The sequence below is a fragment of the Lagenorhynchus albirostris genome, chromosome 12, assembly GCF_949774975.1.
Source record: "Lagenorhynchus albirostris chromosome 12, mLagAlb1.1, whole genome shotgun sequence".
NCBI classification, from domain to species: Eukaryota; Metazoa; Chordata; class Mammalia; order Artiodactyla; family Delphinidae; genus Lagenorhynchus; species Lagenorhynchus albirostris.
The window spans coordinates 56,825,138-56,841,617 of NC_083106.1; the positions used below are offsets into that span (position 1 = coordinate 56,825,138).

A 16,480-nucleotide genomic window follows, 5' to 3' on the forward strand; every position below is an offset into this window, starting at 1 on the left:
GGTAGGGGATCGATTGTTTGTTTTTGTGCATCACTTGTACCCAGCAGTAGTATATGCTGAATAAATATTTGGTAAACAAGTGACTCAGCACACCAAGACCTTGTCCATTGTAGTTATTAAAATGCTTTTCATTATTATTATTAAAGTGTATAGATTTTGCCAAGAAATTAAGGAACCCTTAGCTTAATTAATAAAGGAACCCTTTGATTGCTTTTATGCACCAAGAAAAGGCATCACTAAATTAAGCTTTTCACTAAGATCACTGTCTTTGGGTAATCTACATTAAAGATCTGATTGCTCCCCTAATCAACCTAGAAGGATCTCTCTACTGCAGAGCATTTTTTCTGACCTAAAATATACTCAGCTGTTAGCAGACTCATCTGATACTGATACTGCTGGCAGTGAGCAAATTCACAATCCTGGTGAAGCAGGGGATAAAAGCAATAAACCAGGGGTAATTCAAGCATAATTGTCGTGGTTTGGAGAACAGTGGAGTCACATCTTACATGGAGTTCAGATTCTAAAGCAAGCAAATAGAATAAAAATCACTAATGATAAAATTTACCCGAAAATAACCCCAAAAGTAGAATAAGCATAATTTTAGTAGTCAGTCTTGTTCAAATACACTGGTTCTCAGTGAGTTCAACACTACTAGTTTTCCCTCTAGTGTTGGAGCAGATCATTGTTTCTTTAGTTTAGCACCACATGAAGTAGTTGACTTGCATTTAGAACTCATAAGTCATACTTTATGAAAAAAATGTGCATCTTTGGATACTAGAATCATACGTCACAGAAGGATGTTCACACTTTCAGAGGTATTTGGGAACTAAGACTGGGAAATACCTAGTTTATATTCTTGCCTCCCAGTCAGTCAATCAATATCTAATCTCTCTCTCTCTCTCTCTCTCTCTCTCTCTCTCTCTCACTCACACACACACACACACACACACACACACACACACACAGTATGGGGAAGAAGGGTGTGTACGGTATATAATCAGATTTGAACAGGATTGTACAGAGGGAAGTGGATTACTTAGATAACACTATTCATTAGTGCTTTCAGCCAAATTCTTACTTTCCATATAATTTGATTTTAATTTAACTTTTCATATAATTTATAAGTCTAAACCTATTTCCTACATAGCTAAAACCTGGAGGACCGATACAGTTTACAGTATTAAAATAGCTATTCGGGGCTTCCCTGGTGGCGCAGTGGTTGAGAGTCCGCCTGCCGGTGCAGGGGACACGGGTTCATGTCCCGGTCCGGGAGGATCCCACATGCCGCGGAGCGGCTGGGCCCGTGAGCCATGGCCGCTGAGCCTGCACGTCCGGAGCCTGTGCTCCGCAACGGGAGAGGCCACAACATTGAGAGGCCCGTGTACCGAAAAAAAAAAAAAAATAGCTATTCGATTTTCTTCTGGAAAAAGATCAGAGGAAGTTGTATTTTATGAACAGTAGAAAGAAATCTAAATATGAATAAATTTTAAACTGTGAAAAAAAAATTTTAAACTGTGAAACAGATTTAAAGCTGATTTCTTCTCCCTCCACCTCCACCCAGCTATCTGGATTGTGGTCCTCTCTTTAAGTGTATTTTGCACGCTTAACAGAAAGCTCCTGCTCACTGAGTGTTCCCAACCTCTCTTCTATTAATAGCATCATCATTCTCCTCATCCCTGAGGCTTAAACCTTAGACCCCTCCTTATCTGTTTTTATGGATCTGCTCATACTATTTTCTGTGCCTGGAATGCAAGGAATCTTTCTCCCTCTCTCCTCTTCTGCAAATTGTTCTAAGGCTAGAACAAACAGTATCTCTTTTAGGAAACTTTCCAACACATCCAATTCACTTCAGTGCTCTTCTCTGAATAACAGTATTTTATTCTGCACTTAGAATAATTATTTATATAAATTGTTTTCTCCGATATCATTTTAATTTCCTTTAAATAAAAGGTCATGTTTTAGATTTCTGAACCATCTTTTTCCTTATCTGCTGTTATATTTTTCTTAAGCCATTTGGCAAGGCTAGGATGGATAGGTGTTGATGGGGTTTTGGATGGAGCCCAGATATTAGGTTGAGATGTGTTAGTTGTCAGGTGACAATGCTTCAGTCCTGAAATTCACCTGAAATCAAAAATAATAGCACTGCCATATATAACTGGTCCCTCTTTAGCAGATGACTTCGGAGAGAGCAGGAACGAACAGAAATGGCATATGAAAAGAAAACCAAAATGACACGTAGGGGCAAAACATTATTAACTGCTAGTGTGTCAGCATATACTTCTTACATAAAACAGCACAAAGTGGTAAAGACAGTGTTCAAAATAGTGTAAAGTGCTGTGATATTTTTGACTGTTGCAAAACAAAGACAAGACAATTCATGAATGAGAGAAAATGTAATGATTATTTTAATATTCCTATTAAATATGTTTAACTGAATATTATAAAATTTTGTTTATTTATTCAGTTCAGTTAAACAGAGTGTTCCAAATATTCACTTAGGATATTTTTTCAGATGTTACATCAGTTGAAATTATTTTTACACAACATTTTTCAGTCTCTTGGCCTTACCATTTTCCCCCCCATTATAGAGCCTTTGCATATACTACATACTGTTCCTAGAACACTCTTCACGTCTCTGTTCATCTAGTTACCATCTGCTCATCCTCTATATCATAGCATATCTACCTTTTCCTTCAGGAAATTTTTATGACCTTACTAGGTCAGATTTCTTTGCTAAACTCTCATGCTTTTATGTATTTCTTCTTCATAGAATTTGTCACCATATCAAATTCACATTTATTTATGTGACTGAATAATGTCTGTCTCCCTCATAGGGTGGATATTCAACAAATATTTCTCACTGTTTCCTATTTGTTGCCCTTGTTCTCTGTTCCTGTTTTTGTCTTCTACTTTCTCTGTCTGTTGTGGTCTTAATTGAGCTGTTTATATGATTCCATTTTCTCCTTTCTTAGCATATCAGCTATACTTCTTTTTTTGCTTTTCTTAGTGGTTGCCCTAGAGTTTACAATGTACATTTACAAGTAATCAAATTCCACTTTCAAATAATACTATACTACCTAATGGGTATGGAATCTTATAAAATAATCATAATTCCTTCCTTCCATCTCTTGTATCATTGCTGTCATTCATATCACTTATATATAAGACAAGTCATATACATAGGCATATAAAATACGTAAGCATACATAATTGTTCAAAAATATTATTTTGAACAAAGTGTCTGTTAGATCAATAAAAAAATAAAAGTTTTTATTTTACCTTCACTTATTCTTTCTTCAGTGTTCTTCCTTTCTTTATATAGATCCAAATTTCTGACCTATATTATTTTCCTTCTCTCCAAAGAACTTCTTATATTTCTTGCAAGGCAGGTCTACTGGTCTGCTGGCAACAAATTAACTCAATTTTTATTTGTCTGAGAAAGTTGTATTTCTCTTTCACTTTTGAAGGATAATTTCACAGGATATAGAATTCTAGGTTGGTGGGGTTTTTTCCTCAACACTTTAAACATTTCACACCACTCTCCTTTTGCTTGCATGGTTTCTGAAGAGAGTAATTCAGAAGTAATACTTACCTTTGTTCCTGTACAGGTAAGGTGTTTTTTCCCTCTGGCTTCTTTCAGGGATTCTTCTTTATCTTTGATTTTTAGTAGTTTGAAGATAATATGCTTAGGTGTAACTTTTTTTTTTTTTTTTTTTTTTTGCTGTTTATTCTGTTCAGTGCTCTCTGAGCTTCTTGGATCTGTGGTTTGGTGTCTGACATTAATTGGAGAGGAGGGGAATTCTCAATCATTATTGTTTCAAATATTTCTTCTCTTACTTTCTCTCTACTCCTTCTGGTATTCCCATCATACATATGTTACATCTTTTGTCGTTGTCCCACAGTCCTTGGATATTCTCTTGTGTTTTTTTCAGTCTTTGTTCTCTTTGCTTTTCAGTTTTCAGAAATTTCATTGACATATCCTCTAGCTCAGAAATTCTTTCCTAAACCATGTCCAGTCTACCAATAAGCTCACCAAAGGCATTCTTCATTTCTTTTAGTGTTTTTGTATTCACCATTTCCTTTTGATTCTTTTTTAGGATTTCCATCTGTCTGCTTCCATTGTTCATTTGTTCTTACATGCTGTCTATTTTATCTGTCAGAGCCGTTAGCATATAAATCATAGTTTTAAATTCCTGATCTGATAATTCTGACATCCCTGCCATGTCTGGTTCTGATGATAGCTCTATTTCTTCAAATTGTGTTTTTAGCCTTTTGGTATACCTTGTAATTTTCTTGATAGCTGGACAAAATGTACTGGGTAGAAAGAACTGCTGTAAATTGGCCTTTAATAATGTGGTGAGGTGGGGCATGGCGGTGTAGGGGGAATATTCTCTGGTCCAATGATTAGGTCCCAAGTCTTCAGTGAGTCTGTGCCTCTGTGCTGTGAACTTCACAGCCATTTCTACCCTCACCCCTTAGGTGGGACAGGATGGCTAGAGTGAGCTGGAGTGGGGTATTTCCCTTCTCCCACACGCAAAGCTTGAGCTGGTTACAGTTGGGTACTTCCATTCCCCAGGTCAGTTAGGTTCTCATAATATATCCCAGCAGGGTTAGGCTCCAGTTAACTAGTTTCTCCTGAGAGCAGGCCTTGTTAAGGACAGAGTGCTCTAACGTATTTCAGGATGGTTCTTTTCCCCTCCCCTTGCTAGAAGCCCAAGGCGATTTTTCTCTGATATTTACTGTGGGAATCTGGTTGAGCTCCTAAAGGTAAATTTCACAGTATTGTGGGGGCCCCCTATGACTGGGTCCCCCTGGAGTTTTTAGCTCTCAGAGTTGTCTGCACTGTACCTCCCACAATTCATCAGTTACAGTTCAGGTTTTCTTACCTCGACACTGATTGCCAAGGCATTTTCTGCTTGTGAGCCTCTGCTCCTCTTAGCCGTGACTCCCTGCATTTGCCTGTGTTTCCAATCTTGGAGGCAGCGGTTTGCCCTGTGTTCTGCCTTCTCATGGATTCAAGACGAGTTGTTGGTTTTTTCAACCTGTTCAGCTTTTTACTTGTTAGGATGGAGTGGTGGCTTCTAAGCTCCTTGCATGTGGAACCAGAAACCCCCAAATTTGAACAATTTTGTTTTAATCTAATTTATTACAGTAAGTCTTAAGTTAATGATCCTGGTCTTCACCCTTTTCTTATCTCACCAACCCTATCCTCATCCCCCTTTCTCCCAGCCCTGTCTTATTTCTTCCACTCATTCTATAGATCCTCACTTAAATATCTCTTTTTCCAAGACGCTTTCCCTGACCTTCTAAAATAACTAAGTCCCCAAACTGAATATCCCTTCAGCAGTCTGTGCTTACCATATCATAACATTCATTTCCACTTTCAGGACTTGTTTTTCCCTGTTGAACTCTCAGTTTCTGGTTCGTTGCCCGGGTCCACTGTCAAGCATAACATTTGATGCTTACTAGGATCTGTATTGTTTTTGTTGACTGGATAAATAAGAAGAGCATTCATGAATTTCAGATGTATTATACATTACTAGCTTTTGCTTAATATTAATAGTAGTACCGACCAAAGCAGAATTTTAAGGGACATGGTTATTTTACAGTTTTTCTAAAGCATGTTTTAAATGTCAGTAGTTAAAGCTAAGAAGTACATTAAATATTATACTTTTGATACAGTACATTTATATGTACATTATAGATATATGGGTTTGTTTGTTTTTTCAGGATGCAGAAGAATACACAGATTTGCCAGTAAGACACAATGAAGATCATATGAACAGCGAACTGGCAAAATGTCTTCCGTTGGAATCAAATCCTCATTCATTTGACAGCCCTCACACCAAAGCTCACCTCCTACTGCAGGCACATCTCAGCCGAACCATGCTGCCCTGCCCCGATTATGACACTGATACCAAAACAGTGTTGGACCAAGCTCTCAGAGTATGTCAGGTATGAAAGCCATTTCCAATTACCTACATTTTCTCCCATTCTTTCTGTTTTTTTTCTTTTTAGAATAAAATATACTTGCATTTAAAGATTTTTATTGTAGCATTGTCGAGAAAAAATCTGGTGACTCAAATTAAGGATTTTTGAAGGAAAAGCAAATATAAATGCAGTAAGATAACAATTTTAGTCATCCATTCAATCAAAATTTACTGAAGGTAAACTAAGTGCCAGGTACTTTGCTAGGTTCTGAGCATACAGCAGTGAACAAACAGAAGAGAACCTGCTGTAATGGGCTTTCACTAGAGATGGCGAAGACAGACAATTAAATATATATATAAGTCAAGGGGCTTCCCTGGTGGCGCAGTAGTTGAGAGTCCGCCTGCCGATGCAGGGGACACGGGTTCGTGCCCCGGTCTGGGAGGATCCCACATGCCGCAGAGCAGCGGGGCCCGTGAGCCATGGCCGCTGGGCCTGCGCATACGGAGCCTGTGCTCCGCAACAGGAGAGGCCACAGCAGTGAGAGGCCCGCGTACCGCAAAAAAAAAAAAAAAAATATATATATATATATATATATATGTATAAGTCAAGTGTTGATCACTGCTATTTTAAAATAATAAGCATAATAAAGGATATATGGAGAAAGATGGAGGGTGCCATTTTGTACTATTTTTTAATGTGGTATTCTGGGACTGTCCTTCTTATGAGGTGACATTTAAGAAACAAAGGAAGGGAGTGAGCTGTGGGGTTATTCCAAACACTAAGAAGAGCTAGTGCCAGGATTCCTGTAGGAACTTACTAGGTATATTCAAGAAAAACCAAGGTGGCCATTGTAAAAAAGATGAAAAGGGTGGGTAGAAATGAGGTCAGAGAGGGGTGGGAGTGGAGATTATAGATAAAATGGGGTCACGTCACGTAGGGAGTTTGTAAAACCATGGTAAGTCTTTTGGATTTTACTCTGAATGAGAGGGAAGCTGTAGAGCAGCTTCACTAATGGTTCACAATGTTCACTAATGGTTATGGTGTCTATATCTATGAGTATTTACCATATTAATGAAAATGGAAACATTCTCAAATATTTATTACTCCATTTTAAAATAACACTAATATACCCATTATTATGTAACGATTTTTCATGAAAAATAACTATTTTCCAAAACAATTAGTGAGACCTGTAATAGCATTTTACATTTTTGCAAGTATCTTTCATGTCTAGCTTAATAGAAGTCAGCTAAATTCGTTTAACACATTTTGCAAGCAGTCTGTTACAATATGGTGTTTTAATTGAAGTATATGAAGGAAATCCAGCCTCACTGAGATATGTAGTTTAAAGAAGGAAGAGTATTTTTATAGCCTTTTCAGAAAATTGTAGATATTCTCTGATACTATACAAAACCTTGACATGTTATATTCCTTAGTTAGTTGCAATGTGGAATCTGAAACCATATCAATGAACTTTATACCTTGAAAGCTGTAAGGCTAGGCAAGAAATGATGGTGGCTGGACCAGGTTGGTATGGGTGAGACTGGTGAAAATTGGTTGGGTCCTGTATATTTTTTTAAGGAGAATCTGCTATGCTAATGGATTGGACAAGGGTTTTTAGGGAGAGCAAGGAGCCAAAGATGATTCCAAAGCTTTTCTCCAGAGCAAGTGGAAAGCTGGAGCTGCCATTTGCTGGGAGATGACTGTGAGAGGAGCAGGGTGGGAGAAGCACACCTAAAGGATTGAGCTTATAAGAGATTTTGATTTTCTACATTATGGCTTTTTGGACATTTATATATAAAAAGCATTTTTTTTAAGATTTTCAAAAGACTGATGTTTTTAAAGGTAGAATAAATGAATCTGTGAAGATTTGTGTATAGGCATTTGCAAAATTAAAGACTTAGACATAACCCAAGCATCTTTCAGGTTATAGAACACTGCCAAATATTACAATTCCATTTACTAATTCTGTATCTGTGTAGAATATCTACATAAATATATGAAAATATATCTAGAGAGAAGATCCAGAATAGTATTGACCAAAAGATTAAGTAGCCGTCTCTGTGTAGCAGCATTTGGGATGATTTTTAATTTCTTCTTTATGCTTTTCTGAAATGTTTGAATGTTTTCAAATGAGCTGCTAACAATTTTATGATCAGGAAAAAAACGCTTAATTTTATTATTTAAAAGAATAGGCCTGTTTCATAAAATAGAGTATGCACAAACTATCAGGAATTAGAAGGGAAATAAGGCTATAATAAACAAGTAAATTATTTTTACACCTTTTTTGTAACTAACACTTGGTTTATCTCTCTAGGAAGATGGTTTGCCACTCTTTATTAGTCACACTTTATAAACGAAGGTTAAAGTTCCTAAAGTTTTAGCTGTGGCCCTGGATACTCATTTGTGTTTCCTCTAGCTATTTTTTCCCCCTCAAACACGGACCTGTTAATGAACTCAGGGGTCGGGAAGGGTTGGAGAGATGTTGCAGAAGGAATTAAATTTTTATACTTACAGGTATACTTAATAGGTGTACATATTTATATCATATATAAAAGTTACAATGTATATCGACTCATGCATACCTTTTCACCACTCAGTTAATAATGATTCGAAGGCTATATAATAATAGAAATTAGCGGTTTCACAAGAAGTCTATTTCTAAATTTACTGTAAGGGAAAAGTATTCAATCAGGTACTTTTAGCCTCTATTTCGATATTATGTACAGTTTCGTGGATATTTATATTTCTTGATTTTTTTTACTCCTTCTAAATAACATCTAAAGAGAAATAGTTTTCTCTTTAATTATAAAAGTAATACACTTCATTGTAGAAATTTGGAAAAACAATGTATTAAAGTCGTTCACAGTAATTATATCTTCACCCCCATCAATATGAGGCTCTTTTTTTGTTAATGAATTAATTTATTTTAATTCAAAAAAATTTTTTTAACTTTTTCATTTTGAAATAACTTCAGACATAAAAAGTTTGTAAAAATAGTACGATGAAATTTCCGTATATCTTTCACCCAGCTTCCCCTAATGTTAACATCTTGCCTCAGTACTGATCCAGTCCTGTTAAGTAATCTACAGACCTCATTCCAGTTTTGTCCATTTGGATTTTATCCCACTAATGCCTTTCTCTGTTCCAGGATCCAGTCCAGGATCCCACATTGCATTTAGTTGTCATGTCCGCTTTAGTCTCCTTGACTTTCAGGACGTTGGCACTTGTGAGGAGTATTGGCCAGGTATCTTATAGAGCTATCCATCAGTTTGGGTTTGCCTGATATCCCCTCATAATTACATTGACGTTATATATTACTGGCAAGAATACCATAGAAGTGATGTTTTGTCCTCTCTGTGTATCATATCGGGATACTTGTGACATGGATGTGTGTTACTACCGGGGATGTTAACTTTGTACACTTGAGGTGGTGTCTGCCAGGTTTCTCCACTGTAAAATGACTTTTTTTCCTTTTGTAACTAATATGTTGTGGTGATATACTTTGAGATTATGCAGTTATCCTGTTTCTCATCATATTTTCCTACATTATTTTCATCATCCATTGGTGACTTTTGCCTGAAACAATTATTACTACTGTGATTTTCTATTCCCATCATTCCCAGAATTTCTGTTTTCCTCCATTTATTTATTTACTTTATTCATTTATTCATTTATTCATTTATTTATTTATTTATTTATAAGTATAGGCTCACGAGTGTTTGTTTTTATTAGAGAGTGGTTTTAGAGACTAAAATCTGGGTGCTTGTTGACTCCATCACTGCCTGGATATTATTGCCTCTGGCCCCCTCAGTGGGCAAAGCTAGGAAATATAAGTATGTATACATAGACATCTATATCTATTTGTATATCTGCTTAGCTGTGTGTGTGTGTGTGTGTGTGTGTGTGTGTGTGTGTGTGTGTGTTTGGGTATGTGGAAAACATTTGTTTTCATAAAACCATGAGTTCATTCTAATACCTCTAATTCCAGTTTAACACCAAGGGTTCATTTTAGCCTTCCCCTTTTTTAAATTGTAACTCTTTTCTCCACCCGTGAGAAACTTGGCTCTCATTAATCAAAATATGTTTACTTAATTCCTCCATTCTAGCATACTCCTGATGTAGTTTTAGAATGACTAACGCTTACTCCTGCACAAAAACAAGTTTACTAACTACAGTAGTTGTGTATAGTTCTTTTTTGTCTTTGGAGGCTCAGAGTTTCTTTTTCTTTTTGCATTTACACAAATACACACTTGCTCTCTCACTTTCTTCCTTTGCACATTTTTATCATGTTTTTGATAACCTTTTTTAACTTAATAATTTACAACATTAAATATTCTTCTCAAGCATAGTTTCTAATGGCTGCACTATATTTCTTCATAAGAAGGTCATAGTTTACTTAATTAGTTCCCTGTTGTCAGACATTGTGTGTGCAGTTTTCCTTTAGTGTAAATTATAACATTAGTTATGCTTATAAATATGGATTTGGCTTTTCAGAAGCCACCTGGAAAGAAACTTAGTTGTAAAGAGATGGCAACCAGCTTCATATCCTAAATCCTCTCATTCCTGCAGTTTCTTTGTAAGATTGTGATAAAAGTAACAAGTCAGGAAGAGGAAAGAATATTAGGGTTGCTAATGGAAAATCTGGGGGGGAAGTCGTGACTTGATAAAAATTCCCAGGACTGAGTGACAGTTTTCATCATTGTACCCTATTGTTCTCATTTGATACATGGATACTGTTGGCCTAGAAAGCATTGGTTCAAGCAGTTTTCCAAGCTGCCGTCCTGCTGGCTAATTGAAAATTATACTACTGCCCTCATGGGACATCAGCATGACCTTGTGTTCTGTGTATGGGACTCGGTGCCACCAGCTCTTACTATAAATTCAGCTCTGCTACTTAGAGCCTTAGTATAAGGCCTTAGGCAAGTCACTGAACCCCTGCTGTCTGAGTAAAAATAACACCTTACAAGAGTGGGACATTAGTTAATATTTATAAAGTAAACAATGATTTGAGGACTCGAACTAGGTCTATCTTAGTCTCCTCATTCTTAGTAATTCTTTTACTTCTTTGCTTTTTCATGGTCATTTAACTCTAAATTTTTTATTCCCTTTAATTTATAGAAATGTACCTTTTACGTGAGCTACCATTTAGATTATGAAAACTCTGTATGACTACCCTTGTCCTGGGGAATCTTTTACAAAAGGAAAACATAGTTGTTTTAGTACTATTCACTCTGGCTTGAGGTCAGAATGCACTGTATAGCCTGCCTTCTCTTCTTGTACCCATTTGAAATTATGTATCAAGGTCATTTATGTCATTTTTGGGTTTAAGGTGTTTTTGTCATGGTTCTTAATATTTTACTGTTACTAGCATTTCCATCTCCATCCCACCCAACAAAAATAAGAGTAAAAATTTCTGTACATATCTCAAATTTTTTAAACCTGCTTAAAATACACTAGTTTATAAATTGAGCAATTATGGAATTGATTATTCTTGCCATTAGTCTTTGAGATTCTCTTCTTGATTATGTTCACTCTAAAATATATTTGTAATATGTAGTAAATGATGTGACATATTTTGTGTGCCAGATGTACCCAAGAAAAACTTTATGTTAGCTTTTATGGGAAGATGATACGTAAGAAATGCCAAAAATTAAAGTGACTTGCCTAAATTTTTCAAATTTGATGGCAAAGTCAGAACTGATGAAAAGTGTCTGGTGTTTTGATTAGCCCCACACTGTTTTTTTAATCAAGGGACAAAGAAATTGGTTTTCAAAGAAGTCAAATAACTTAGTTAAAAGGTGATCTTTTGAGGCAGTCCATGCTGACACCAAATGGAGATACCAGGACTTTAAATCCTGCTCTAATAGCTCTGATCTTTTCTAATAAGCGCCCTAAGTCTTTACGTTAAAATCATCTTCATTTAAGTGAAAAATAATTAAATACCAAGCCAAATAGTATAAGAGTACAGGTTTATATCTTAGCCACGCCCACTACCTCCTCTGTGGTATCTACAGCAAAACCGCCCAGTAACTGGACACTTTCAGATGTTTAAGGAAGAAAGGGAAACCATGGCTCGAGGAGCTGACTCAGTGATCTGAGGACCAAAGGGCTGTGTGATTCAAAGTATAATTGTGCTGTCAGTTTGCTGGGTTAATTCTGGAAAGTTGCTTTCAGATATAGTAGAGGCCATATTTACCCTTCAGCTAATGCTATCTACCTTGCAGCCTAAGTTTAATAGATCAAAACATCTGTGTGCACAGTAATACTCTTAACGACTACAAGATACACCTCATGAAAGGAGAACACACACACACACAGAAATATGACAGTGTAGATTGATTAGAAAGATCTCTGGAAACCTATGCTTCCAAATTGAAATTGGAATTAATGTATATTAAATACCAAATTCAACCAGAATATTTGGAGAACTGCATACCATCCCTGTACTCCACACCAAAAAATTGCTATGTAATGACGGTCCATAAGGCAGGCCATCATTAACAGTGGTGCTAATGAACATTTATTGAGGATTTTCCTTGTACCAGGCTTTGTTCTACTTGCTTCGTATTGCATAGACTCATTTGCCCTAATAATCCAAGGAAGCAGTACAATTATTATCCTTATTTTACAGACGAAGACTAAGTAACTTTCCCAAGATCATAGCAGAAAGAAAAACAGTTTTCAGCATAGGTTGGATATATAATAAAAGTTTATCTTACTGGGTTCCCTTTGCCCTGTAAAGATGGATCTAAAAATTGTACTCAGGGCCTAGTCAGGATTTATTTTAAAATGTGAGAACTTCACAGGAATTTCTACATTTTTTTAGACCAAGAATTCCCACTAGAACATGAATAATATTTTTTAATTAATCCCTTCTTTTCAATGTATACTCAAGTCACCTCCCTTTAATTACTCAAGTTCCCTTTCAACAGTCTGCCTATAATTACTTTAACCAGTTTCCAAGAGGGACTTGTTAATATGACTGATATTTGTAATTGCTTTATTATATCACTCTATAGTGTCCAGTTGATATGTTTTTTGTTTCAGCTGCTTATGATCCTTCTCGAGGTTTTTATATCATGCTAGGTAACGCAGTGAATTAGCCATTTACCTCCTCAGAGTCTCCCCTAAAACTACAATAATTGGAAATAATGGGGGGAAGATCAGATCGCTGATACAACCACAGGAAGAAAAAGGAATGCCATAATAATTATAAGATACTCCTAATAATAAGTAGTAATGCACACTATAATGACTGTGCTTAGGTTTACTATTACAACACACATACACACATTTTATGTTCCTCTTTCATTCTTCACCGTTTGCCTTCTCTGCTTAGGTTAGGTTCTGGGCTTCTTTCACTGGGTAACCACCACCACCACCACTAGCGGGGCTCCCCTGGAGGCAGCTTTTGTCTATCCCCCTAGTCCTTTTTGAAAAACTTCAAACGTCTAGTAACAATAGGCAATTTCAGAGATTCCCTGTCCCAAGATACAGAACTACCAATTCCCCCAAAAGATAACAGACATCTCCTCTTTACTATTGAGGGAATGTGAAGTTCTGTATTCTGTATACCAAGGCACATGTTTATATAGATTGAATTCATGTTCCATTGCACTAATGGAAGTAGGCAAAAGGTAAACCAGGAGACTGGCTTTGAAAATAATTTAGGTGATTCAGTGCCTGAAAGGAAGACCTTTGAGGAGCTATGTTCTGGTGGGTAAGTTTCCATTGTTTCATAAATTCTTGCATCTGACTTTAATATAGGAGCTGTCATTTTACATCATTTTCTTTAAGGCCCAAGTTTTTTTGAACAACTAAGTTTCCAGCCTTTCTTCTCTTTCACACAAGATAGTATGTAACTCATATACCACTCAAATTAATGTTATCATGTTCCAATAGGATTTATCAATTGTCACAAAAGGTGCTTGTCAAAAAATAACTTTAATAAGCTGCATAAATAGAGAAAGGGGGGAAATGTACAAACTGGCATGCTTTCCTCTGTTCAGAAAACCCTCGTAAATTTGCAAAACCGAATCCCTGAAAGTTTACTGGTAGGGTTGTTGTTTAGCCCAAACTTCAAAACAATAATTTGACCTCTTTATCTCTCTAACAGTTTCTGATAAACTTAAAGTGTATTACATTTCAGATAACTAGTATCATATATTTTCTATAACCCACAGCTATTCTGAAAACACATTGTGTCTTCAAACTATTTTTTTAAGTATTTTAATCAATAAACTTAAGATATGAATGTATGCATACATTAGAGTCTGAGAATAGAAAAGAATAGGATAAGGGAAGCAAAAGATACAATGATATGAATATTTTTTATTGATCTGGTTATTTTAACTGAGAGATACTTTGACTATAGCTGGGTCTATATTTCTATTAACAAATGATCCCCATTTTTAGTAGATTAAAAAGCTAGAAATATTTGATGATACCAGGAGATAGAACTGCCATGGAGCAAGGCTAACATAACCTTTGAGGAGTATTTACCTATGGATGCACTAAGCACAGGCTCAGTGGGCTATAAATTAAATGTATTGAAGAATGTCAGTGTCAGTTAAATGAACAAGTTCTAGAATCATAGAGTCAAATACAGTTAGCAGTGAAAATAGTCCAGGTGGTGCCGAGCTTATCAAAAGAAGTACTTGGTCAAATCCTTAATCCGATACTTGTAAGAAATGTTTTGATGTAGCAATGGTAGATAAAATCTCCTGTATATTCTTAGTAGAATCCTTTCACATTTTTTAAATGCTTATAATTATTATGATTAGATCAAATGAAAAGCTTATCTTTAAGTGGACAGTAGAGCACAATAGGCTTCAGAAAGCTTCTTCAAATCATTTTGAGAAAAAGATGGAAGGGTGATAAATAAATAATTTTTAGACTTCCAAAATTGGATTATACATAATTAGTAATCTACAAAGAGTTCATTTCTGCAACTGAAGTCGTTAAAGGATCCTAAGATGAAAATTACACTATTAAGTTTTAAATATATCTTTTATATTTTTATGGGTATGTTTCAAGGAATATTAATACTATGAGCATACATTTGGAGGATTCTGATTCATATTCAAAATATGCTGGAACCTCATCAATAACTATTTATAGTGTCACTGACTGTTAAGGTGACTTGGGCATAATTCTTGGCACATAATAGTTCTCAATATATCATGGGTGAATGGAATGAATAAATATTTCACTTTTTCCTTTCTAGTTCTTTCTTAAGAGAGGATTGAAAAGGGAAATTTACTGTGTGTGGATTCTCACAATGTTTTTAAAATTATCTGCCAAATCTGAATTGTCTACTAACAAATGTAGTCTGTTTGTTGTAAACATTCATGTGACCTTATCAAATTCATAGAGACAGGGAAGTCTAATTCAGGCTGCTTTCCTAGCAAGACTGCCAGGAGCTCATATCTTGCCATAGAAGCCTAGTGAGGTTTCATTAATGGATATGTATTTCAAAACAAATAATTTTAAATGAACTTAATCCTGAGTGATTATTCTTCCAGATGCAAAGATCTGCACTGTGGTGCAGAATCATCATCCAGCTAGTGCTTATTTTATCCTGTATCAAAGTTACATTTTAATTCCACAATAGAACACCCAAAACACCTAAAACAAAGCACCATTCCCCACTACAGACGCAACATAGAGCTAATGCATTTAGCATTTCCAAAACTAACACAAATGTGTGGATTTTGAGGTGTAAAACACCTTCACTTACTCGTGTGGATTTACAGGTGATCTCCCTTCAAGGACTATAATATAATTTGGAAGGCTATTTCCCCCTGGATGACTCTACCTGTAAGCCTTTGAGTGACAATTTGGTGCTGGTTTATTGATGATATGATGCTATTATGAAGGATCCTTCTACCTCCAGCTCTTCTCCTCCTACCCACATAACAACCCTTTTCCCGTTTGGGGCTGTAGGAAATGAGTAATGCTTAACCCATTTGTGTGATCAATTCACTTAAGCAGCTACTGTGAAATGTTAATCACAACTTTAATTTGTACTGCATTAGCATTTTGATTAACTTGTAGGCTTGCTAGCACACTTGAAGCGCTTTTACTCATAGTTACAGCTCGGAAATGACTTTTTGATTAATTAAGTTTGTTAGACAGCAGCTGAGCTTCCTGAATGCTAACCTTCTGGGGGTAAAAGTTCAGGAGAAAGTTACTGTGAACAACTGTTGCTATTGAAAAAGATTCTTGTAAATGTACTTATAGCATTTTAATTATTGACAAAATATTGTATCATTACTTGCAGCTGACCTGAACCTTTAAAGGAGTGTGCCTTTCTGTCAAGAAAGCTTTTCTTCAGGTTTTCCCATCATTGTAAAACTTCCGGGAGCTCTTGAACTAAATAGTGCAGTTTCTAGCAGATGTCTAACAACTAATGTTTTAACAGGCTGCCTAGGATGAATTTCCATAGTTTCTGTTTCAGGTAAACTTTGTATTTTAGAATAGTTTTAGACTTACAGAAAAGTTACAAAGATAGTACAGAGATTTCCTGTATATCCCACACTCAGTT

General features: G+C 35.9%; 1 protein-coding gene across 1 annotated transcript in view; it reads left to right on the top strand.

Annotated features, from left to right (window-relative positions):
- ASCC3 (activating signal cointegrator 1 complex subunit 3) overlaps positions 1-16,480 on the top strand; it is a 334,378-nt gene that overhangs the window by 298,964 nt on the left and 18,934 nt on the right. Inside the window, exon 39 of the mRNA XM_060167768.1 lies at positions 5,731-5,955. Coding sequence (XP_060023751.1) covers positions 5,731-5,955 — 225 coding nt within the window. The remainder of the gene's footprint in view (positions 1-5,730; positions 5,956-16,480) is intronic.